Genomic DNA, 24,492 nt, shown 5'->3' on the forward strand with positions numbered 1-24,492 from the left:
AACCAGGCTTGGTCACTAGCTTTTCCGGACTCCTACGCGGATTTCTTGGACCCATCTCAATCTGATCATGCTCCCTGCCCCTTTCTGATGCCTTCTTTTAGACGTCAGATTATTAAACCCTTCAAGTTTTTTCCACCACGTCATTGATCATCCAGAATATGCACAGATCAGTTTAAGTTGGTACGTTCTCTTAAGGTATTGAAGAGGCCACTGCGACAGCTTAATAAAAGACACTTCAGTGGCATATCTCATAGGGTAAAGGAGCAGAGAGAGAAGGTGGATACATTACAGAGATCTCTCCTCACAGTACCTGATGTTCCAACAGCTCGGGAGGAGCATATTGAGAGAGACAAGCTGAATGTTCTTCTTAAGGCAGAGGAGAAATTTTACAGACAAAAGTCAAGAGTTAGATGGACGGCTGTGGGTGATCGCAATACCCCCTTTTATCACCAGACGGTCGCGAGTCATGCGTCAAGAAACCATATCCACTTCCTTAAGGATGCTGATGATAGATTGTATCACTCGATGGAGGATATCAAAACCCACGCTGTGGATTATTTCCAAGGTATACTGGGTACTACAGACCTTCCCGCTTCACCAGTCTCCCCTGAGGAACTGAGATCCTTGCTTCCGTTTCGGTGCTCTGACTTACAGCAGAATTACTTGAAGCGAGAAGTCACACCGGCTGAGATCAAAGCTACACTATTCGCCATGCCATTGAATAAGAGCCCGGGTCCAGATGGCTACTCGGTTGAGTTTCTTCGAGCCTCTTGGGGCATTGTAGGGGAGGATATTACATGTGATGTTAAGGAGTTTTCCGCAATGGTAAATTGCTTAGGGATATGAACACAACAGCCATTGCGCTAATTGCGAAGAAGCCGTAAGAATGCTGCCTTACTGATTATAGGCCTATCAGTTGTTGCAACATTGTGTACAAGCTCATATCCAAGATCATTGCGAACCGCCTCAAACCTATCTTGACTGAGTACATGAGCCCTAACCAAGCAGCCTTCTTAAAGGGTCGCAGTCTTGGAGAAAACGTGCTGCTGGCAACTGAGCTTATCAAAGACTACAATAAGTCTACATGCCTTAAGAGCGCCATGCTAAAAATTGATATACGAAAAGCTTTTGACACTGTGTGTTGGGACTTTGTGATCAAGGTGCTAAAATGGGCCTCAGACAAGGTGACTCTATCTCGCCTTATATATTCATTATGCTTATGGAGGTGCTATCTAGATTATTAGACAGAACCGAAACTGATGGAAGATATAGACTGCATTCGCTCTGCTCTTCTCCTAAGCTCACCCATCTGTTGTTTACCGACGATTTGTTAGTTTTTACTGATGGAGCCTGTGCATCTACAGCAGGGATCAAAGCTGTTATGAACCAATTCAAGGAATGGTCGGGTCTGAATACTAATCAGTCTAAAACAGAGATTTTCTATGGAGGCTACACTGATATCCAAGCCACGGTCCTAAGTGATCTCTCAGGGTTTCGGCGAGGGGGCGAGGGGAGTTTCCCACAAGATATCTTGGGCTGCCTCTTAGTCCAAAAAAAATTTCTACGGCCACGCTTCAGCCATTCCTAGATCGCATAACATCAAAACTCCAGTCTTGGACAGTTAAGTTCTTATCATTTGCTGGTAAAGTCACTGTGATATACTCTGTGATCTATGCCATGGTTAATTTTTGGAGTTCGGTCTTCGTGCTACCGAAATGGTTCTACGCCAAAGTGGACTCTCTTTGCTCTGGCTTTCTTTGGAAGAATAACACTACTTCAGCTGCTGGGGCAAGGGTCTCCTGGATTAATATATGTAAGCCCAAATCTGAGGGTGGTCTTGGTCTAAGGAAGTTTGAAGACTTTGAGATGGTCTTCAGATTGAAGAGGTTATGGCTGTTCTTCTACGTTTCTGGCTCCTTGTGGGTTCTGTGGCTGATAAATAATAGGTTTAGGGGAAGAAGTTTTTGGCTTACAAATGACTCGACTAGATTTTCAAGAACTGTCAGGAGCATGCTCCAGCTGAAGCAAGAACTTCAGCTATTTCTTCGATGCAATGTTGGGGATGGTAGCAGGGCCTTGTTCTGGTTTGATTACTGGACTGAGTTAGGACCACTACACATGCTCTTTGGTTCGTCGGGGCCCCGATCACTAAGGATCCCTCTCACTGCTACTGTTTCACAAGCGGTAAGCAATGGTCACTGGAACCTTCCCCCGGTGCGCTCAGAGATAGCTGAAACACTCCAGATAATCTTATCTACAATGCCGGTTCCCTCTGCAGCAAACAGTGGCGATGTTTATTTGTGGAGGAATCAGTCTGGTGGCTTCGGTCCATCATTCTCCTCTCGGGTCACATGGAAGAGGATTAGAGATCACAGTCCATCAGTTGACTGGTACAAGGTGGTTTGGTTTAAAGAGGAAATTCCTCGTTGCTCATTTATCTCTTGGACTGCTTTCCTTGGAAGGCTTCCAACTAGAGACCGATTGATTTCATGGGGATTATCTGTACAACCAGGTTGTGTTCTATGCTCTGTAGCTGATGAGTCAATTAGCCATCTTTTCTTTCATTGTTCCTTTGCAGCTGCTACTTGGAATCGTTTCTGTGGCAGGTACATGGCGTCTCCTCCGGTTTCGTTAGCAGCGGTCGTTCAGCTCTGTCAGCGGATACAAGGCCCCCAGGCTCCTCAAGCGGTTGCTGTACTGAAGCTCCTAAACCAAATCATCATCTACTCTCTTTGGCGTGAGCGCAATGCCCGCATCTTCCAAGGCTTGTCTTCGTCTCAAGAGGCGTTCTTCCGAGTGGTGGATCGTGCTATGCGAGATAGGCTGCTGTCATTGTCTCGAACCACGGTGCCTGCTCCCTCCCCGACGTTGCTTGAGTTGTACTTTTGGTTCCTATCCCCTTATAGTTAATGCTCTCCCTTGCTCATTGCTCTCTTCCTCACTCTCTTCTCTTTTATCTTTCTGTGTAATAAGTTGTGTCCCACAGCAATGTAAACTCTTAAAAAACGGTATAAATTTTAACATTTAGACAAAAAAAAAGAGGATGTATATAACCGTTCTAAAATAAATAGTTCTCTTTTTAGAGAAAGCGACATGTACGAGAGAGGATGTGTTTGAGAATTGACAGAGTCAAAAGAAAATAAAAGATTGGTCGCTCGTGGCATACTGTGAGACTGATAACAGAGAGCTAAAGCATTTTTATTTTCTTCCGAAAATTATTGCTGCTTCTTTTTTTTTTCTAGGGTTTCACATTACCACGTGCCACGAGACTTCCGAAAATTATTGCTGCCTCCAATTTGTAAACGAAACTTCATAATTCGAACTCTCCAATTGGACCAGTTCATGATCATTATTATTTTTTTACAAATATAAAATTAATATTTAAATAAAATTTAATATATTATAATTTGATATTACCTTATAAACAAAATTGCTTCATTTTATAAATCTAGTGTTTAAAAGTTTTTGAGAGTATTTTGTTTAAGAATATTTTTTCCCTTTATCTCTTTTTAATAGTGAAAAACTGACTTGAGAAACATGTAATAAATATGCTCTAACCTTGTATAACAATATACTTTTATCATTTCATGAAAATTATTGTCTCAGAATGGATGGGTTTCTATTCTTGATTGCAAGGCCAGCAGCAATTTAAATCCGAGTTTTATTCTTGTTTTTAAGCCTCGGTGTCACGAAAATTAAGTAAAACTAGATCTCGATCCGCGGAGCCGAGCAGGTTTTTGTTTTTATTTATTTTTATATAAATATTTTGTTTTCAATTCTAAAATGATATATATTATAATATATATGTGTCTATCAATTTTTAAAACATAATAAGTTTACATATATTTTTTCATTGAATAGATTGTTTCAAACTTTCACATGTATTTGTATCTTCTTCTATACATATATTTTTGGATTATTATTTCATTATTAAAATCGTAACTATATATATAAAGATTAGTAAAATATTGTTTTATTGTCATATTCAAAAATATTGTAACATTTCACAAATTTAGAAAGTTTTTTAAAAATTAAACTTTTCGTTTCATAGATTTATATTATCGAGTAAATAATTAAACGTTTAGTTTTTGTTTAATTTTTAAAGTAAACTATATAGTTTAAAATTTGTTTTCATTGGTTTAAGGTAGTAAAGATTAATCATTGTTAGATAATATGATTTTTGTTATTTAAAAAAAAATCTTTATAATTTTAAAAGTTAACATCGACAAATATTTAAATATTTAACATATGGAGGTATAGTATTAAAACATTAAATTATATCTATTAAATTTATACTATCTATAAATCCAATGGATCATCTATTGTTTAAATCCAATTATTGATAGCCCAATAAAAATTTCTGGTAGGTCCAAAATTTAAATGATAAGATTAAAGATTAAATGTAACATGACTTTCTAGGAATAGACTCATTAGGTCCATTTTTCTAAAAAACCATACATAAATCAAGGTAGTGACTTCTGTTTTAATATATAAGATGCGTTGTTGTAATTATGTACTTTTGTTTGCACTTTGTTGGTTAGTTGCTGAAATATAGTAACATTTTATTATGTTAACGAAAAATGTGTATCATTGACCCACATAAAAATTGTTTTACCATTTTAATCTACCATTTGATCTCTCACCCTTCCAGTGTAGATATTAATCGGAATAACAGTATTTGTGAGTTACTTGGAATGTAGTTATTAAAAAATACCATTTCATTGAAGTAACTTTCTAAATTGTTGAGAGATTCTAAATTTTCAGTGTAGTTAGAGTGATCCTTACCTCTCTCTTTTTTCTTGTCTTGCCAATGCTACGTCAAAACAAAGAAAGTTTTTTCAATGTTTTCTTCATTTTTTTTTCATTTAAACTCAATTGGATTCCAATAAATGAACGCAAGCAAAAGGGGCTGCCCTTTTAGAAAAACTGTTTGATTTATCTATTATAGTTGCAAACCTTTATAGAACACTGTGTTGCTTCACCATTTGTTTCGAATGATTGTAGAAATGCCACATTAAAAATGTTAAATCGAGCATTTGGAATAATTTTTGTTATAGAACCATGTTATTCAATTAGAAAATCCACTAGATCTGGGGTTATCTTACAATACTAAAAAGGGAATACGAAGCCCTCTAAGCTATGCTACGTCATTAAAAATAATCAACGAATAAGAAAGTTTTTAGTGGCCACGTCAGATTATTGTTTACTCGACACAAACTTTTCACGGGCCAATTATGTGGGCTGATAATATTGAGGACTGACCCATTTTTAAAAGTAAAATCTATCTTCTCGCCGGTGACTTACTACCATCGTCTCATGACCTGCCTCCAACTCCTGGCAGTTACTATCGATTCTGATGCTCCTCAAAGAACCATAAAGCTTATCACTTATTTACTGCAGAAATCTAATCGGCCTAAATTTATTTCAATCTCATCATCTCCCCCCATAAAATAAATTGATGAATGTGAACACAAAGGCCAAAATATTGGTGAATGTGAAAGTTTGATAAAGAAGATTAGTTAATTAGTTACATCGTATAGTTCTTGGCCTTCTTTTTTGATCTGCATTAGTTGGTGGAACTCTTTTGTGGAAGCTCTTATGGCTTTGGGGAAGATACTGGCATTGGTGGAATCTTTCCCTGCACAACATGATTAGCGGATCCAAGAACAGTCGTGTCTTCAGCAATCTTTGTGAGCAATTATGTATTTTTTGAATCCTTCACATATTTGACATGCTTGTGTTTTGGTTTAGACTTATTGTTTTTCATTAGCCGTTCATATAAGCTTTTCACTGGGTTTGTATCTGATTGGATTCAGGCATTGTTGGGTTTGGTACTGGTCTAGCAGCGATGATGTGTTCTCGGCTACGTTATATTTTTCTTACTGTTGTAAACGGAATTTGACATCTATTGGTGTTTGATCTTGACAGGAAAATCGAGAAAATGTAGAAATTCAGTTTGCAAAGTACATATATCCTGCTTTTTGATCAGGTAAGTGTTCCCATCTTAAAAAAAATAATCTGATTCCAACAGTTGGGGTTTTTGATTGAGTTTGTGATTCATAGATTGCTAATGCAACAAAAGTGACCGAAGTGAAAAAAACAGTTAAAAGAACAGGGCCAATGAGAAAATGTGTCTTCATATCATCTTCTTAGCATGTGCTTTTAGGACAATTCGTTCAACGATCTTCATCACTATATTATCACTGAAGAAAGCTAAAGTGAGTGAAAAACTATGCATCTAAAGGTAAAATAAAATCACAATTTTATTTGTTTAATTATATCTATATATATGACAATAATCTGGATTGTAAAAATGATTTAGGGCTCAGTATGTATTCAAATATATTTTCACTGATATTCCCTACTGCAGATGAAGATGTCATCCAATTTGGTATCTCCCGAGTATCTTCAAAAGAAATGACGGAAACAGAGTTTTCCCTCCCAAAACCTCAAACTTTGCTATTGTGGCAAGTTCCTCAACTATCATGACTAGCTTGGTATAACATTTGCACGTAAGCCTTTTATACAATAATGATATGGTCATGGAACATCCTCACATGAACCCTTGACGGTTCGGTTTAGTAACGAGTTAAAAGACCAAATAATATATCAATCTCATGTGAATGCCAATTCCTTTTCTCGCAAATGCACTTAAACATGTGAATGTGAATCTTAGTTGATGTCTAAGGCATATATAATCAAGCTGTCATGACCGTCAAAAATTATAGTCTATATCGTTATTAATACACATATATTTTGTCAGCCATAAAGTCTGGGTGATGCGATCATGCAAATAGTCACAATTATCATATTTCAAAACCATAAAAGAAAAACACAGTCTAAAAGAGAGAGCACACCAACGCAGCTTGCATAATTGGAGAGGATGGATATTGTAGATCCTAAATCTATACTAAGAATTTGATAGTGATTGGGAGTTTGATCTAGGGATGACAAATGATGTAGGCAACGATATCTAGAACACAACTATATAATCAGTTTCCAGTAGGCAAAAATGGACTTTTATTGATGAATAAGATCGAGTACAATGAGTTAAACAATATCGAATGTTTCAAATGAGATCGCTAAGAGAAAGGATCTAAAAGTGGATGAAAACAAGGTCGAAGTATGGGTGTAGCTCTCTCTGGGGTTTTCCATGTGTCTCTCTCTTCATGTGCCTCGATCTCCTTTTGTAGTGAATTGAGTCTAGGGTCTTTGCAACCGTCCCACGATCTTCGACTTTCCGAATCGGTCTCTTCTTGCTCGTATTGGGCCTCTTAGTTGCTTAACGTCGCACGGCCCAAACTGGCTCCGGCCCGTTTGGCATATGGACCAGAATTGGGTCCAACAAATACTACAAGAATAAATGCAGATCCACTAAGAGACTACCATGTCTACTCTGTTTTTTTTCATGCAATTTATTCAAGACCAGTTAAGATAAACATAGTTTTCAACTTGAAGAGTGGTAGAGAGGTTGAGACATAATTTTCATTACGAGAAGATGAAAGCATATACCGACCGAACTATTCACACTAACAAAAGTTTGTTTTTAAGATTTTTTTAGAACATAGTTTGTTTTTAAGTTAATATTGGCTTTTTAACATGCTTTTGCCTACTCATTGCATAATTATTTGCACTTGCAAGGCATCGCCAGTCCTATATTATACTCTAAATTTTATGTAGTGTTTCCAAATCTAGAGAGTGATGGTCCGATTTATATGATTTAAAGACTAATTTTTGGGTGGTGTTTTAAAAAAAAAAATTGGATTAGTTTGGTTTGTGTTTTATTTTTATTTATAATGTGTTTCTATAAGCTGGTTTTGAGAAAATAGCATTTTTGTTGTTTGATATTTTTATTCAGTTTATTCTTTATCATAAAATAGTTTGGTTTTGTAAAAATAACCGATTTAAATCATCTATTTTAATCAGAACCCATGTAAAGCAATTTCATTTCTCTTAATTCCGTTGATATTTGATCGAAAAAAATTTCTTAACCTTTAGCTAAAAAATTTAGTTTTTAGTCTCCTTGATAAAAGAATTTTGATTAGTGTATCAAATCAATATTGTATAACCGTAAATTAATTACACGAATGAAATTATTTATCATTTGAAATAAACAATGCAAAAAGCTTGTATATATGTCAGTTTATATTTTTTTGTAGAAAGGGGGAAAATTAAAATGTAAAATCATTAATTCTAAATACATAAAAAAGTTTTAAATTAAATGTTGATTTAACAATTGTTTTATATGATACAAAAGATTTTAGCTGAAACTTAAAAAATATTGACTATTTATCACTTTTCGTTAATTTTAATAATAAATAAACAACAAAGAGTGAGGGGTTGATTGGTTGTTCTGTAGTTTTTGTTTTTGTTTTTGTTTTTGTTTTTACCTAAAAAAAATAAGCTGTAAATTGTTTTGCTATATATTTATTTTCAAAACACTAAATAAAATCTTTAGAAAAGTTGATTTTGAAAACTAATATATTATTATTATTATTTTTAATTTTATACTGTATCTTTAATTTTAAACTCTAAAATATGATTGTTTTTTTTTTTAAAAAAAAATATGAAATAAGTGGATTTCTAAAAAATTTAGAAATAAATTTATTCATTTCAAATTCGTTGGACAACATAATAAATTAATTTGCGTATTATTACTTATATTTTTGGTAGTCAACTTTGAAATAATATATATACATGATTTTATAAAAAATAAACAAGCTAAAATTAATTAAAAATTATAAGACGAAATTTATCCGGACGTAGCCCGGGCAAAGACCCTAGTTGATTTAAATTCACCATTTATTATGTTATTATAGCTGCTCAAATTCACCATAATAATCAATTTTTGTTATAAATCATGTTACGAATGTCTAATCAATATCCACAACTTTTGCATTAGTTATTTAAGACATTACTATTCTAATGATTGCAAGGTATTTCAATTTTTTTAAAAGTAACACTACAAGATATGATATATACGTTTCAAGAAAAAAAAAGGCCGTATAAAGTGATATATTTTTTAAAAAAATATAGCAAATTATTAAAGCTGCTCTAAGTTCACCAAAATAATCAAAACTCAACCTCATTGTATTCGACTTTACCAAACAAAACTCAATCATTTAAAATATTGGTTAGGTACACAATTCAACAACTGTATTCAACTTTATATATAAGAATTTCTACCTTCTCGCATCTAATCCTGTTTTTACAAAATTAAAATAACTCTGAGTTTTCAAAGTTATTTACACTCTCTGCCACTTAGATTATTAATAAGTTTTCCTAAAAATAATGTTGTCTTTTTTGATTAATTAATGCTAGAATTTTGACAATAAAAACGGAAACAACGACTTCAAGTGCTCAACATGATCTGTTGTTTTTAACTAAATTAGCTAAACCTTTCTTCTTCACTTACCGTATGATAAATCAGATGACTTCAAAGTAAATCATTGATTCAATTCTTCATTCATATCATATAATTATATGAATAATTATTCCTCCAAAACCCTCATTTTCTAGTCATGTTAGCATTGACATCATGTGGATATATTAATGTAAACTATAACAGCAACAAGATATATGTATATATATTTTTTTTCGTAATGTATAAAATTGAAATCATCTATATCAATAGATGATCTAATCTTTCTAAACCAACCATAAAAACTGTAGCCTAGAATTTCGCTATCTTTTATATTTACGTAAATAATATATGGTATTAAATTTTTTTCCAAATCAGTTCTTCATTGCTTTACTTGCGGAAGAGTCTACAAAAAGTACAAAATTTGAATTCAGAAATGATTAAATCTGAGTTAATTAGCACGATCCTACTTACCAAAAATATTTGATCCCCGTATATTCAAAATCTTCAACTTTTTAATCATTATCAATACATATAAAATCGTTTTCAAATACTGAATAGCTTCAATTGCGGAAAATCTTATAGTTATCGGGAAAAAAATTGGGAAGCGATATATGCGGATCAACGTAACACATCAACACTATAATCATGTTACCTATAATATATCTTGCATATAATTATTTACCAGAATCATTCCCTCCCCTAACCTTGCGCATCAATCAACATTTATTTTAAACATTTAATAATTAAAACCTATCCATAATTGGTAACAAAAATATTTAATCAAGATAAGAATGATACCTATATTCTTGGTAACAAAAATATTTAAGATACACAGAATATTCGGATTAGTTGCAAAGTGGGCGTTCTGTAGATTTATAATTCCTAGGGTTTCATATCTTTATTCACTACAAGAAAACATAAAGGATTCTGAGGGAAAAAATTGTCGGAATTTCGTCGGAATATCGTTATTCCGACGACATACCGACGAAACACGTCGTCGGAAATAATTCTTCGGAATTTCTTTTTTCCTCGGAAATCCCTCGGAATTTTCCGACGGAATTCCGAGGAAATAAATTTCCGAGAAAATTCCGAGGAAATAAATTTCCGAGAAAATTCCGAGGATCACTAGTTTGTCGGAAATGTCCTCGGAATATACCGAGGGAGAACTTCGTCGGTATAATTCCTCGGAAGTTCATCGATCGATGCGTGTATGGACATATATACATCGATCGATAGGAGTATACCGACGGACCTTTTCCTCGGTTTATTCCGAGGAACTTTTCCCTCTGTATATTCCGAGAGACCAGTTCCTCGGAATTTTCCGAGGGACAGCTCCCTCGGAATTTTCCGAGGGAGCTGTCTCTCGGAATATACCGAGGGAAAAGTTCCTCGGAATAAACAGAGGAACCTGTCCCTTGGTATAGCCCGAACGTTTTTTAAAAAATGCATCGATCGATGCTTTTTTGTTCAAAAACGCATCGATCGATCAAGTGAAAAATATAATTAATTTCCTCGGAATGTAAAAAATATTAATTTAAAAAAAAAAAAAAAATTCTGAAATTTAAATTCGAAAATATGAAATTAAAAGTAAAAATTGAAATCATATTAATTAATATTCAAAGTTTCACAAATAAAAATAAAATATTCCGAGTTTGTGGAAAAAAAAAACTACGGGTCTGGCACGTCCGGGAACACCTCGTTCGGGTACATCCTCTGCATCATCTCCATCATTTGCTGGTTCAGCCTCCTCTGTGCCTCATAGCCCGCCTGTTGAGCCGCCATCTGGGTCTCTAACAAAGATATACGATCATCTTTGTCCTTCAACTGGGGCGTAAGTACTTCTGGATCAACAAAGGGCGGTGGTGCAGAAGAAGGGGGAACCGACCGGGTGTGACGACCCAAACAGACCAAACGTCCCTTCTTCTTTGGAACCGACTGAATAGAAAAAAGCCAAATTTAGAAATTTAAACCAAGAAATAAATGAATTGAACTTTTAAAAACAAAGAACTTACGGATTCAACGATTTCATTGATTCGAAACCGGGACAAGTTGGTCGAAGCGTCATCCTTGGTTTGAAGCTGAGACACTTCGTCTACCACCTGAGTTTGGACCAGGTCGACCACGTCCCTCACAAGACCGTCATCAATCTGGCCGGTCTTCTTGTTGGTATACGCCCTCCTCATTAGGGCGAGATCATCAACTGGCTCGCCATCATTTTCTTCCGCCTTGAAAAAAAACATAAATTAAAGAAACATTAGAAATTAGAAGAAATGCACAGTAAATTTAAATTCTGAAACTCAAATAATTGAAAAAAAAGTGGTTGAACTTACCATGCGATCTCCGAGAGTGGCAATAGATTGAGCACCCAAGTTATGCTTGTAGATGCCCTTCCCTTTACGGTCGCTCCTGCGGTTGGTGGAGTTGGTGGAAGAAGTTTCTTTCGTCTCTTCCTTATCCCAATGCGCACACAACTCCTTCCAGACCGTGTCGTTCATCGACTTTGGGACCTTTTAATAAAAAAAAAAAAAAAGTTTAATAAATTAAAAAATAGTTTAATAAATTAAAAAATGGTTTAATAAATTAAATCGAACCTTATTGATTTCCCACTTCTTCTTCCACTCGTGGATCTGCTTCCCATAGTTGTCCATTACTTTATGGACGAAGTGGTGATAGATAAAGAGCGTCTCATCGGAATTCCAGTTGAACTCTTGCTGAAAAAAAAACACAATTAGTAGAAAATTTATATTAAAGATTAAAAATATAAGTAAAAAATTAGAATACTTACCGCAAACTGACGAAACCACAGAACCTGCTTGTCGGTTGGGAAGTGAGTGAAAATCGGATGTCCACTGTCGAGGGCCGAGTACATCATACGGTTGATCCATGCGCTGATCCCGTTCCCGGATCGGTTGAACCTTATTAAAAGAACAAACGGTTAATAATGAATCCAAATTTAAAGAAAAAAAAATGTTTAATTACCATGTTTGACCCCGTCCATGTGGATACGGAGTGAGATACGGAAGATGGTCACGACCGGGCTGTTGAACCAACTCCGCAACACGCATCACTCCCGGATGACCCGGAGGAACAGGAACGGATGCAGCAGCGTGAGCGAGAGGAGCAGGAGCGGGTGCAGCAGAGGGAGATGTATGGTTGGAGCTGTGGGGCGAAGGGGAATCCTGAAAATGGCTGGAATCCCGAGACTGGCTCCCCGTACCACCACGACCACGACGCTGTCGAGGCCGGGTCTGATCATCATGAGACCTGTAAATTTAAAAAATATATTTAATAAATACAGAAATATATAAATTAATTTTAAAAAAAAAAAATCCCAAATAATTTAATCACAAAAAAAGATTTATATATATTTAAATTTTTTAATAAATATATAAAAATAGTTCTAATAAACAAAAAATAGTTGTAATAAATAAAAATAGTTTAATAATTACAAAAAAATAGTTTTAATAATATATATATATTAAAAATATTTTTAAATCCCAAATAATAGTTTTTAATCACAAAAAAAGTTTTATAGATATTTAAAATGTTTTGTAAAATCCAAAAAATCGAATTTATATAGAATTTTTTTTTTGTAAAGTCTAAAAAATCGAATTTATATAGAAAAATCGTTTTGTAAAATACAAAAATCGATTTTATATACAAAAATCGATTTTATAAATACAAAAAAAAAATTATAAAAAAATTCTAAATCAATTCAACAAAACAAATCATTCAACAAAATCACTATTCTAAACCTATTATACAACCAAATCACAATCCTAACCAATCACCCTAAAAAAAATCTATCAAAACCACACAAAAACCTAACAAATAGAACCTAAGAGAGAGGGATAGGATCCTTACATGATTTGTGTAAGAGAAGAGGGAGATCGCCGGAGATATCATCGGATTTCAGGGGGAAATCGCCGGAGAGAAGAGAGGATTTGCGCAGAGGAAGAAGAGAGAAATGGGGAAGAAGAACGGGCTTGTGGTTATAAAACCAAGGGTCCGACGGACATTATCCGTCGGAATTATAATTTCAATTTTCGCGAAATATTTGCCCGGTAAAATGAAAATATTCCGAGGAAATACTGAGGAACTAGTGTTTGGGGTTTCAAAACATCAATTTTTTTTGCCGTATTTCATTTCTTATACAATTGTAATGCATACCATTGAAGATTCTTTGTATAGATGAGCATAAACCATGAAATAAAAAATTTCAAAACTAATTGAAAGTATTCCCTTTACCGTTTATTAAAAGGTATAAGTGTTTGTCTTATGTTGCGAGATTTCGTTCATACAATCGGAAAAGTGTTAATTATACGGTAAGGAACAAATTTTTGACTTTATAATGAACGTAAGACACTTAATAAGGGTTATATAGGTGTTATTCAAACGGCAAAACGTTGTTTTCAGTTTAAAAACCCTATTTCCTCGGAATTTCCTCGGATTATTCCGAGGGAACTCCGAGGAAACCCTCTTCTTCCTCGGAATTTCCTCGGAATATTCCGAGGAAATTCCGAGGAACTAGTGTTTGGGGTTTCAAAACGTAATTTTTTTTAAATAAACGCATCGATCGATGCGTTTTTGAACAAAAACGAATCGATCGATTACTAAGATGGACCGGGCCGTAAGATTGTGATCGATCGATGAGAGTATCCCATCGATCGATCGAGAATCTCAATTGTTCCTCGGAATGTCCTCGGAAGATTGTGAATTTCTTATTTCCGTGTTGATTCCTTGATCAAATATGCATGAAACAGATGTTTAAACATGGAATAGAACACAATTGTCTGTGATCAACGAGTTTGGAACAGGATTTGAGATGATTTAGGGATTGAGAATTTTTTTCAATTTGTTTTTTTTTTTATCACAACTCGATTTCGCTTTTCATTTTCATGTTGCTTTGAGTTCTTAATTGATTATAACCATGTTGAGAGCAATGATTCTATTTTGTAGAGAATGAAGCGCACGAAAATATCAGCAAAGAAGAACACACAAGAAGAGGGTTCGTCTCAGCTGGAGAAGCAAAGGCCAAAGAAGTGGGATAAGTCTGATACCACCCACTACAACAACATGAAGAAGGTAGCCGTTCCGGCTACACAACTAGCATGTCCTGAGACGATGACAATATTGGGAATCCAAGCAGACATTGAAGGACTGTTCCAGAACATGGGTCTAGGCCAACTATGCAACCTCAACGAACCCACTTATCCGGAGTTGGTACGCCAGTTCATAGCATCCGCATACGTCACCCGTCCCGATGATAGCCATCAGGAAGGTTTTCTGGCATTCGTAGTGCAGAAAGTATACTATGAGGTATCTTTCACAGACCTCTGCGGACTATTTGGATTGAGTGCAGGGGAGAGGACATCTGGTCTTTATTGGACTTCAGAGCTGTTGAACTTCTGGGAAACGATTGGCACAGGGGTTTATAGATCTTCTCAGGCAAAGGAGTCACTTATCCGGAGCCCAGTACTGAGATATGCCACACGCCTCATTGGCTCATTGCTATACGGGACAACCACAGCCGCATCAGTCACGCAATGGGAGTTGTGCCTCCTGTACCAAGGTGTGAGGCATTTGCTACCGACATTTGGAAACTCTACATTCCCACCTGCTACTGCCTTCAACATGGGAGCGGTGCTGGCCGTAAACTTAGCAGGATACAAGGGGGAAGTAACCAATTCCAAGAGCAATGCATGTGGATTTGGTGCAGTGATTACTCGGATCCTTAGACATGTGGGTGTAGACTGCAAGAACCAGCAGGTAGCACTGGACAGATCGAACAACATTGCTTGGAACTACCTGGATGCCATTTCTCTAGTAAGTAAGGAGTTCATAGCTGGTCCCCACACGAGGATCCATCGGGATGGTCCTTACGTCTACGTATTCCAGGATCGAGCGAAGAAAACACTCTACTGCCACCTGCCTCAGATCGGTCTGACTTCTCTACTTTCAGAGGCTGCAGTTGAGTTCCTACCCCCTGCTACCGCACTAGTAGACAAGCCATCCTTCTTCACGCCAAAATATCAGACCAAAGGCAAGGGCGTGGTTGATGAAGAAGGAGAAGATGAGGCTGCACAAGTCATTCCAGATGATTCACAACCCCATCAGCTACTCCCATCAGACTCCAGCCAGTACAAGCTGCAAGAGCTTCCACCGAACGCCACTTTGCGCCAGCAACAACATTGGAGAGATCAGAGCATAAAGACAAACAACGACATGCTACACAAGATCTGGGCTGCCATTTCACGTATCAGGCCGTGTCGTTGCCAAAAGGATGATGTAGTTCATCGGGACAACTCTCCATCCAGCTCTGGTTCGGGTTCGAGTGGTACACACAGGGTAAGAAAGAGGTCCAAGAAACCCAACGATGCAGGAACATCTGGAGCAGGAGACGAGGAGTAGGAGCTATCACCGGCTATTTTATTTTATTTTCTATTCTAACGTTTTATGGTCTTATTTTCTGTTAATTTTGAACTGAGTTTTTTTTTGGGTTTCTTAATTATGAGTTCGTATTTCTTTTCATGGTTTCTTCGTTTTATTTGGTTGTGTTCTGAGTAGTTTTTAATTCGTATTCAGCTTTGCCTTGCTAGATAAACCAAATAACTATTATCCGAGGAAAGAGGTTATATCAAGTGTTCCTCGGAATTTCCTTGGTATTTCTTAAAAAAAAAAAAATAATAAGTTCAATGGTAGTCTGTTTCCGAGTCATCATCACCAGATGAATCTGAATCTGGATCTTGGTGAAACTCTCCAATCACTGGTTCATCCTCTACGTGAACGACGGCTTCCTCTCCAAAGTCGGTTAAATCGACTACAAGGCCAACTCCAGCTAAATCTTCTGCTGCACTTAAGTTGCCGGATGTGCTTGGTTGTAGTGGGTCTTCCAGCTCAGAACTTCCCTGAACTCGGCCTCTCGGGTTGAGTCTTGTAACAGTAACCCATGGATCATCTCTGTTCCTTACCCGGGGGTACTTGATATAACAAACCTGTAACATTTAGAAAAATTATAAATTAATACACATGATGATGAATCATTCTGAATAATTAACATTTAATTACCTGATCGGCCTGAGAAGCAAGAATGAAAGGATCATAATATTGCAGCTTTCGCCTCGAATTTACTGATGTAACACCAAATGCATCTGTTCTCACACCTCGATCTGGGGTGTTGTCGTGCCAATCACAATAGAAAACAGTACAGCGCAATCCAACCATGCCCAAATACTTAATTTCCAAAATCTCATGTATGTGTCCGTAGTATACATCATCTCCTGATGCAGAACAAACGCCAGCATCATAAGTCGTACTCGAACGTCTCCTCTTCTGAGTTGTGAATGCATATCCTCGAGTACAAAATCTCGGATATGACTTCACAACAAAGTTTGGTCCAACGACCATCTCACGTATCCAATCGTCAAATGTTTCACCTCTGGCCAAACCAGCAGACACCTATTAATAGCACATATATATATATTATATCAATAAATGTGAATTAGTATAAATATGTGATAAAATATATTTTAATTTGTTTAAAGCACTCACATAAGTAAACATCCATCCACTAAATTCTCTCTGCTTCATTTCTTCTAGTTCGTCCTCTGTGGCGTATCTATACTCGAACCGCTTTTCTGCCATGAAAATCCTGTATATGATGACAATAATGTAATTAATTAAGATTTAAATTTCAACTTGTTAAAATAAAAATTTGTAAGCTCATTTATTTACCTCTCATATTGAAGAACGTCTTCGCAGTTGGTGAGCAAATATGTTTGCAAATGACTGCGCTCCTGCTCAGTAAGTCGACGGTCCTTTGGTTTTCCGCTAAGTCGTCCAACATCTGTGAAAATGTCTGGAACCGTAACATGATATGCTGCCCGTTCGCCTCTATCATCATGCCGAGCAGGTCTTCTGTTTTTGGTCTGAACTTCTGCTGGAAAGTAGTAGTCGGAAAAGTTTGAAGTTTCTTCATTGATCATCTGTGCGACTATAGAACCTTCCACCCTACTTAAATTTTTGACCATCTTCTTCAAATGAAACATATACCGCTCATACAGATACATCCATCTATACTGCACAGGACCACCAAGTTCCAATTCTCTTGCCAGGTGAATAACAAGATGCTCCATAACATCAAAAAATGAGGGAGGAAATATCTTCTCAAGGTTGCACTGAATCACGGCTATGTTAGTCTTCAAATTTTCAATACCTTCAAGAGTCACTGATCTCGTGCATAAATCGCGGAAGAAACCACTTATCCCTGCAATTGCTTCATGAACATTTCGTGGTAATAGTTCCTTGAAGGCGAACGGAAGGAGGCGCTGCATCATTACATGGCAATCGTGGCTTTTCAAGCCAGTAAACTTTCCTTCCTTTCTGTCGATACAGTTACGCAAATTTGATGCGTAACCGTCTGGAAATTCCACATCGTTTGAAATCCAATCAAAGAACGCATCTTTTCCCGCTGCATCAAGTCGGTATATGGGAAAAGGAGCCCTACCATTCTCATCAACATGAAGTTCTGAACGAGCACATATATCGACTAAATCCAGTCTTGACTTCAAATTATCCTTTGTTTTACCTTGAACATTAAGGATCGTGTTCATGAGATTGTCAAAAAAGTTCTTCTCAATATGCATGACATCTAAATTATGCCTTAGCAGATGATCCTCCCAGTATGGCAGATCCCAGAAAATATTTTTTTTGTGCCAGTTATGTAGTTCTCCAACAGCATCTACCGGAAAACGCTCATGTCCACCGACTTCTGGCGTCCTTTCTGCACCAAAATCTCTTAGTTGTATCTTCAAATCTTTCCCACAAATTTCCGGAGGTGGACTGTCAAACACCCTCTTGTTCTTCGTAAACAAATTCCTACTCCTACGATATGGATGATCAGGTGGTAGGAATCTCCTGTGACAGTCAAACCAACACGTTTTCCTTCCGTGTTTTAGTTGGAAAGCATCAGTGTTATCTTGACAATATGGACATGATAGCCTTCCATGCGTTGTCCATCCAGACAACATACCATATGCTGGAAAATCACTTATTGTCCACATTAGTACTGCCCGCATTTGAAAGTTTTCTTTACACGAAACATCGTATGTTTCAGCACCTTGAGCCCATAGTTGTTGCAACTCATATATTAGTGGCTGAAGAAACACATCAAGTGATCTCTTAGGATGCTCTGGTCCGGGAACGAGAATCGAGAGAAACAAAAACTCTCGTCGCAAGCACAAGTTTGGGGGGAGGTTGTATGGTGTAAGAATGACGGGCCATAGAGAATACTGTCTTCCACTCTTGCCAAACGGACTGAAACCATCAGTACATAATCCAAGGTAGACATTTCTTCTCTCATACGCAAAGTCGGGATACTTTGATTGGAAATGCTTCCACGCTTTTGCATCTGAAGGATGTCTGATCTCACCATCTGTTGAGTGCTCCGCATGCCATCTCATTGGTTGCGCTGTGCGTTCAGACAGATACAACCTCTGCAACCTTTCCGTCAAAGGTAAATACCACATCCTTTTATATGGCACTGGAACTCTTCCACTCGTATCTTTATAACGAGGCTTTCCACAAAATTTGCATGTAACCCGCTGTTCATCCGCCCTCCAATAAATCATGCAGTTGTCGCTGCATACATCTATTACCTGATACGATAAACCAAGACCAGCTACGAGTTTCTGAACCTCGTAGTATGAACCAGGAGCTACATTATCCTCGGGTAGAATACCTTTTACAAAATCAGCAATCGCATCCACACAGTCTTCAGCCAAATTATAATCTGTTTTAATGCCCATCAATCTTGTAGCAGATGATAAAGCTGAATGACCATCTCTGCAACCTTCGTACAATGGTTGCTTTCCAGCATCCAACATATCATAAAATCTCCTAGCTTCTGCATTGGGTAAATCTTCCCCTCTAAAATGATCATTTACCATCTGCTCAGTACCTACACCATAATCTACATCCGTTCTAATTGGTTCTTCTAATCTAACCGCTGGCTGAGGTTCGCTAGTACTACCATGTTCATAATCAGTTTCCCCATGATGATACCAAATTTTGTAACTTCGTGTAAACCCACTCAAATATAGATGAGTCCAAACATCCCACTCTTTAATAACCTTTCTATTTTTACAATTAGAGCAAGGACATCTTAACATACATGTTTTTGCTTCCCGTTGTCGGTGAACTAACCTCATGAATTCGGTTATACCTCGTTGGTATTCTTCTGTAAGCAATCTCGTGTTCGGATCCAAATGAGGTCGATCGATCCAAGAACGAAAATAATTTGAAGAAGACATATTTTTTATGAATCAAATTCGTGTGTAAATAGAGTAAGAGAGAGGATGAAGATATGAAGTGAAAGAAGAGGAAGAGGAGTGCTTGTATTTATAGTTTAAATCCTGCCGACATACCGAGGAAATTCCGACGGAATTCCGACGGAAAAAGCTAGTTCGTCGGAATTTCCTCGGAATTTTGTAAAATCCCCCAACGGCTCTCCAACGACTATAATATTTCCTCGGAATTCATCGGTTTTTTCCGAGGAACACATTGTTCCTCGGAATTTCCTCGGAATATTCCGACGGACTGAGGTTTCCTCGGAATTCCGTCGGTATATTCCGAGGAAATTCCGAGGAACCCCAATTTTGTGTTTCCTTGGAATTTCCTCGGTTTTCTCGATATATTCCGAGGATTTCATTTTCCGTCGGAATGTCTGTCAGAATACCGCTGTTTTCTTGTAGTGATTATATATAGTTTCCCTCACACCAATATTCACCACAACATTTCATCACTAACAAACAATCATGTCATTAAACAAATCTTTTTCTTTGCTTTCCAAGGTCAAACCTTGGAAGTCCGCATGGCGTCCCCCCCCCCCCCCATGCGGAAGAAACACACACAGTAAGTCATTCACACACAAAAAAATTCATCTGTCCATACGATTTCGTGTATGAATCCGCATAATTTTTAAATGACCCAAATAGTTATCTATTTAACACAAACTGAAGCCTTTAATTAAATTGTAACTATTTCAATATTATTCATTAATTAATTTATTCTTATACTAATCTTAATCAAAATTTCAATATGTTATATTTTCATAGCCGTTGAATAAATAAATTTCCGTAAAACATTATACCTTATTTATCAGTTTCATATATCATACTAACTCATAATTCTTTATTTCATTATATTTTAAATTGTCAAAAAAAAATTTTATATTTCTTATGTAAATGAATCATTATCTTCATATTAATTTTTCACTATCTTTATTTGATATTAAATATCGGTGATATAGTAGTTTACTAACACAGATACAGTTACTACTCAAGTTAATACAAACTAACTATTAGAAATAAATCATTTAGTATAAACAAAACAAATTTCAAAAATAAAATAAATACCCGCCTAGTCTGGCGCTTTTGCATACTTGTTGAATTTTCTTTACTTTATTTATTGTGTATCCAAATTTCTAATTCTCATCTTCATAATATGAAAAACTTCTATCTAATTTTTTGTTAGTTTTTTTTGTGCCTTGCATTTATTGACTAAAATATGTTAGGTTATATATATAATTAATTTAATTTAATTATATATATAACCTAACATATTTTAGTCAATAAGAGATAAAGATATAATGCAAGGCAATGAGATTTAGTTTCAATAGAGGTATATAAGGTATATAATTATCAGATATATGCTTTGTAAATCAACTATAAAATATCCTATGAAGTTTACTAAAAGTTACCATCTGATAATTATAGCTAATAATAAGTTTAATAGCATATATAGTTATATTCTGTGACAAATAGCCCTACAGTGAAATGTTCATTCTAAACTTACTATTGTTTAGGCATAACTTAAATTCATATTAATTTATATATATATATATATATATATATATAATCTTAGTTAATTTCTTGATAGCTATCAACAATTTTATATCTATCAAAGAATTCTTGAGTTTTTATCTAATTTTTAGTAATGAAATATTCAACGAAATCTAAGAACATAAAAAAAAAGATGACAAGGTCTTGTTTATTAAAACAATCCGTAGAACCAAATAAAACGGAAATCTATTAATACCACATTTTCACCAAAACAAAACGAATATATATTTATGCTAAAAAGAAGAAATTAAGCAAATAAAAAAAAGTTCCTCTTCAAAAGCGTAGCCTCTTCCAAATGGATGTTGTTCCTTCCCCATTTTCATATCTATAGGTCCCTTTCTCTCTCTCCTCCCTTTCTCTCTCTCTATTCTGATTCATAGCACATGGACTCATTTAAGTACCTTGCCTGTGTTGTCCTTCTCATACCATTAGTCCTTTACTTCAGTAAAGTTACTCTCTTTCTCTCACTCTACACATTTGGATTCAAACATAGATTCTCTTGAACAAAGACATATTTTACTAATCACTATTACTGTTCTTTCTTTCATTTTCTTGATTTTGTAGGCTTAGAAAGAAAAGTATTTTTCTTCTTTTCATAATTTTGATTGTCTTCGTCAGTGTAACAGTAATCTTTTCTTTGATTTTATTCCTTTCTCTCATTTTCGTCTCTTTTTCTGAATGTGAAGAAGGTTTTGGTACAAGTGTCCTTCTCAAAAAAAAATTTTAGGGGTTATTAATTTAATTTTGTTGCTTCAAGACCCCAAAAAGACATGAACAACAACAACAGAAGATCTCTCAGTACTACTACCACCATCAGTGAAGACTACATGTTATTTCCTTATAATGACCATTATTCCTCGCAAGCACTACTCCCTTTTAGCCCTTGTTCTTCCATTAACGACATCTTGATTCCCTCCAACTTCAACACATCAAACAATCATCTTGACCATCATTATCAATTCTTACAAGCACCTTCTTCTTTTTCTCAATTCGAATTCGTCCCGGATTTTGCCCTCGTCGCCTCTTTCCTCCCACAAAACAATGGCCATAATGATAACCAAACCATCACCACCAATGACCATAATCATCATCATCATCATCCATCACTTCTTCCCTTGAACAACCCTGTTGGAAAATCTCTCGTTGAGCCCTTGGAGACGATAACCACTCACATAGAAGATTCCAGGAAAATCTCAACTTCTCAAGACCCAAAAATGAATAAAGTCAAGAAACCAAGCAGAACGGATCGGCACAGCAAGATCAAAACGGCTAAAGGGACAAGAGATCGTAGGATGAGGCTCTCGCTAGATGTCGCCAAAGAGTTGTTCGGCTTACAAGACATGCTTGGATTCGACAAAGCCAGCAAAACCGTTGAATGGTTGCTCACACAAGCCAAACCCGAGATCATAAAGATCATGAGCAGCCTTTCTAACCCGTTAAACCATGGCGGCTTCAGCAGCTGCGAGGAGTCTCAAACCCGTAATTATACATTTCTAGTTTTAAGTCTACTAACCTTTTATGAAATTTTTTGATCTTCTTCATGGTTACTCTGAAATTTTTATATTTTAATCAAGGACCGGCGTTAGGATCAATGCACACATCGTCTGATCTGTGCAAGCTTTCATCCATGGGAACAGTCGAGGACAGAGGCAGCAATACTAACTCGACCGGTACGTACGTTAGAAGTTGCCTACTGTTTTATATATAGTCTCATTTTTTCTTTCAAAAGGTTATAAGAAGAGATAACTTTTATAGTTTAAAAATTATTGAGTTTTATCCATCGGTTTGCATTAGAAACAAGGGGAAATAAGGTGGATGGGATATCGATGAGAGGGAAGAGAAAGATGTTGCAAGCGCGAACGCCCATTTTGAAGAAGTTATCTAAGGACGAGAGAGAAAAAGCAAGAGAGAGAGCAAAGGATAGAACAAAGGAGAAGATGATGAAGAGAATATCACAAGTAAATATTTTGGATGAAGAAGCTCATAATCATCATGATGAGATAGTCAAGAACAATAAAAGCCATGTGAATTGCAAATATTTTGAGGCTACGCCCTGCCAAGAAGCGATCGAAGAACTTCTTTGCAAGAACGATGGTTTTGCAGTTTGCAATGAATTTCTGGTCAACAAATTTAATTCATCATTTCCAATGCCTAATCACCATCGCAGCCAAGGGACAGCTAGTTCAATAGAGGTATCTTATTCTATATCACAATTTTTAATTCTAAAAATTTATTTTGTTAATTACTACTAGTAAATTTAAGTTTTATATATTGTCCATCTCAAATCCCAAAAGTACCAACACCAGTTATTAGTGTAGGAATTCGTTTTATGTTTTGTGAGTATATTAATCATTACCATATATTTTCACATTACAGATTGAACGGCGCCGTTTTTCGATTGACAGATTATATTATTTGCCAAATTTCATTTGTTAGTTTGGTTACGTGCCTTGCAGCAGCAGATTGACAGATTATATTATTTGCCAAATTTCATTTGTTAGTTTGGTTACGTGCCTTGCAGCAGCAGCGTCAGTTTATGGATCTTCATCACTTCTTGGAGAGACCAAGAGACCTCATGTACAACTACCATATATAATATGTGATCGATTTTACCGTTAATTTTTAGAATAATTATTTGCTGAGATATACTCTGAATCTTAAGTTTATATGAAGGCTTCCTACTTATTTTAGTGTGACATATTAAATTGATGTAAAATAATCAATGTATTTTGTATAATACTTTAATTCTATAAACGCATTTTGTTAATAGTATAACATATGCGTGTTGAGTTTGTCGACTGTCGTCTGCCTTCAGGAATACAAACATTGATAAGATCACAAACAAAAATTGCGAAAATTGTGAAAATGGTAAGTTATTATTCATGATTTAATCCACTTTCTACTGATTATCTTTATGACTCCTGGACATCAATTATAGTATAGTGGATTTAAGCCGCAGTCAAAAACTTTAAAACCTTTCAAGGTAGTTAACTTAATTAAATGGTGCAACTAATCAAATGGCTTGTGATCATGTATAAGTTAAATGAAGTGAAGCTCTATGCATCTAAATATATTTTCCAGAGAGGTTATATATGATCACTTTTTAATACACTTTAGTTGTGATTTTAAATGAAGTGAAGCTATATTGTTTCGTCATTTAACCAATGCTATATATATATATATATAATTATATACTATAATAAAACATCTGCTCTGATCGATCAAAAT

General features: G+C 35.9%; 1 protein-coding gene across 3 annotated transcripts; it reads left to right on the forward strand.

Annotated features, from left to right (window-relative positions):
- The first annotated feature begins 21,083 nt into the window (after positions 1-21,083).
- LOC106370703 (transcription factor TCP18-like) lies at positions 21,084-24,041 on the forward strand. Of its 3 annotated transcripts, none has more exons than XM_048753163.1 (4): positions 21,084-22,743; positions 22,839-22,934; positions 23,059-23,456; positions 23,641-24,041. In XM_048753163.1, exons 1-4 carry the CDS (start codon positions 22,035-22,037, stop codon positions 23,698-23,700), a joined length of 1,263 nt encoding a protein of 420 aa, XP_048609120.1. In that variant the 5' UTR covers positions 21,084-22,034; the 3' UTR covers positions 23,701-24,041. The 3 variants fall into 3 exon arrangements, with proteins under 3 accessions (XP_048609120.1, XP_013666156.2, XP_013666184.2); XM_013810702.3 differs by having other exon boundaries at positions 23,789-24,041; XM_013810730.3 differs by having other exon boundaries at positions 21,096-22,743; positions 23,786-24,041.
- Positions 24,042-24,492: the final 451 nt, after the last annotated feature.

Source organism: Brassica napus, chromosome C3, assembly GCF_020379485.1.
Source record: "Brassica napus cultivar Da-Ae chromosome C3, Da-Ae, whole genome shotgun sequence".
NCBI lineage: Eukaryota > Viridiplantae > Streptophyta > Magnoliopsida > Brassicales > Brassicaceae > Brassica > Brassica napus.

Excerpts from the sequence above, each read along its gene's own strand:
- LOC106370703 (XM_013810730.3), top strand. The coding sequence starts at position 22,035 with ATGAACAACAACAACAGAAGATCTCTCAGTACTACTACCACCATCAGT. Across the intron at positions 22,935-23,058 it reads CAGCAATACTAACTCGACCG|AAACAAGGGGAAATAAGGTG; the intron begins GTACGTACGTTA and ends GGTTTGCATTAG. Across the intron at positions 23,457-23,785 it reads GGACAGCTAGTTCAATAGAG|CAGCAGCGTCAGTTTATGGA; the intron begins GTATCTTATTCT and ends CGTGCCTTGCAG.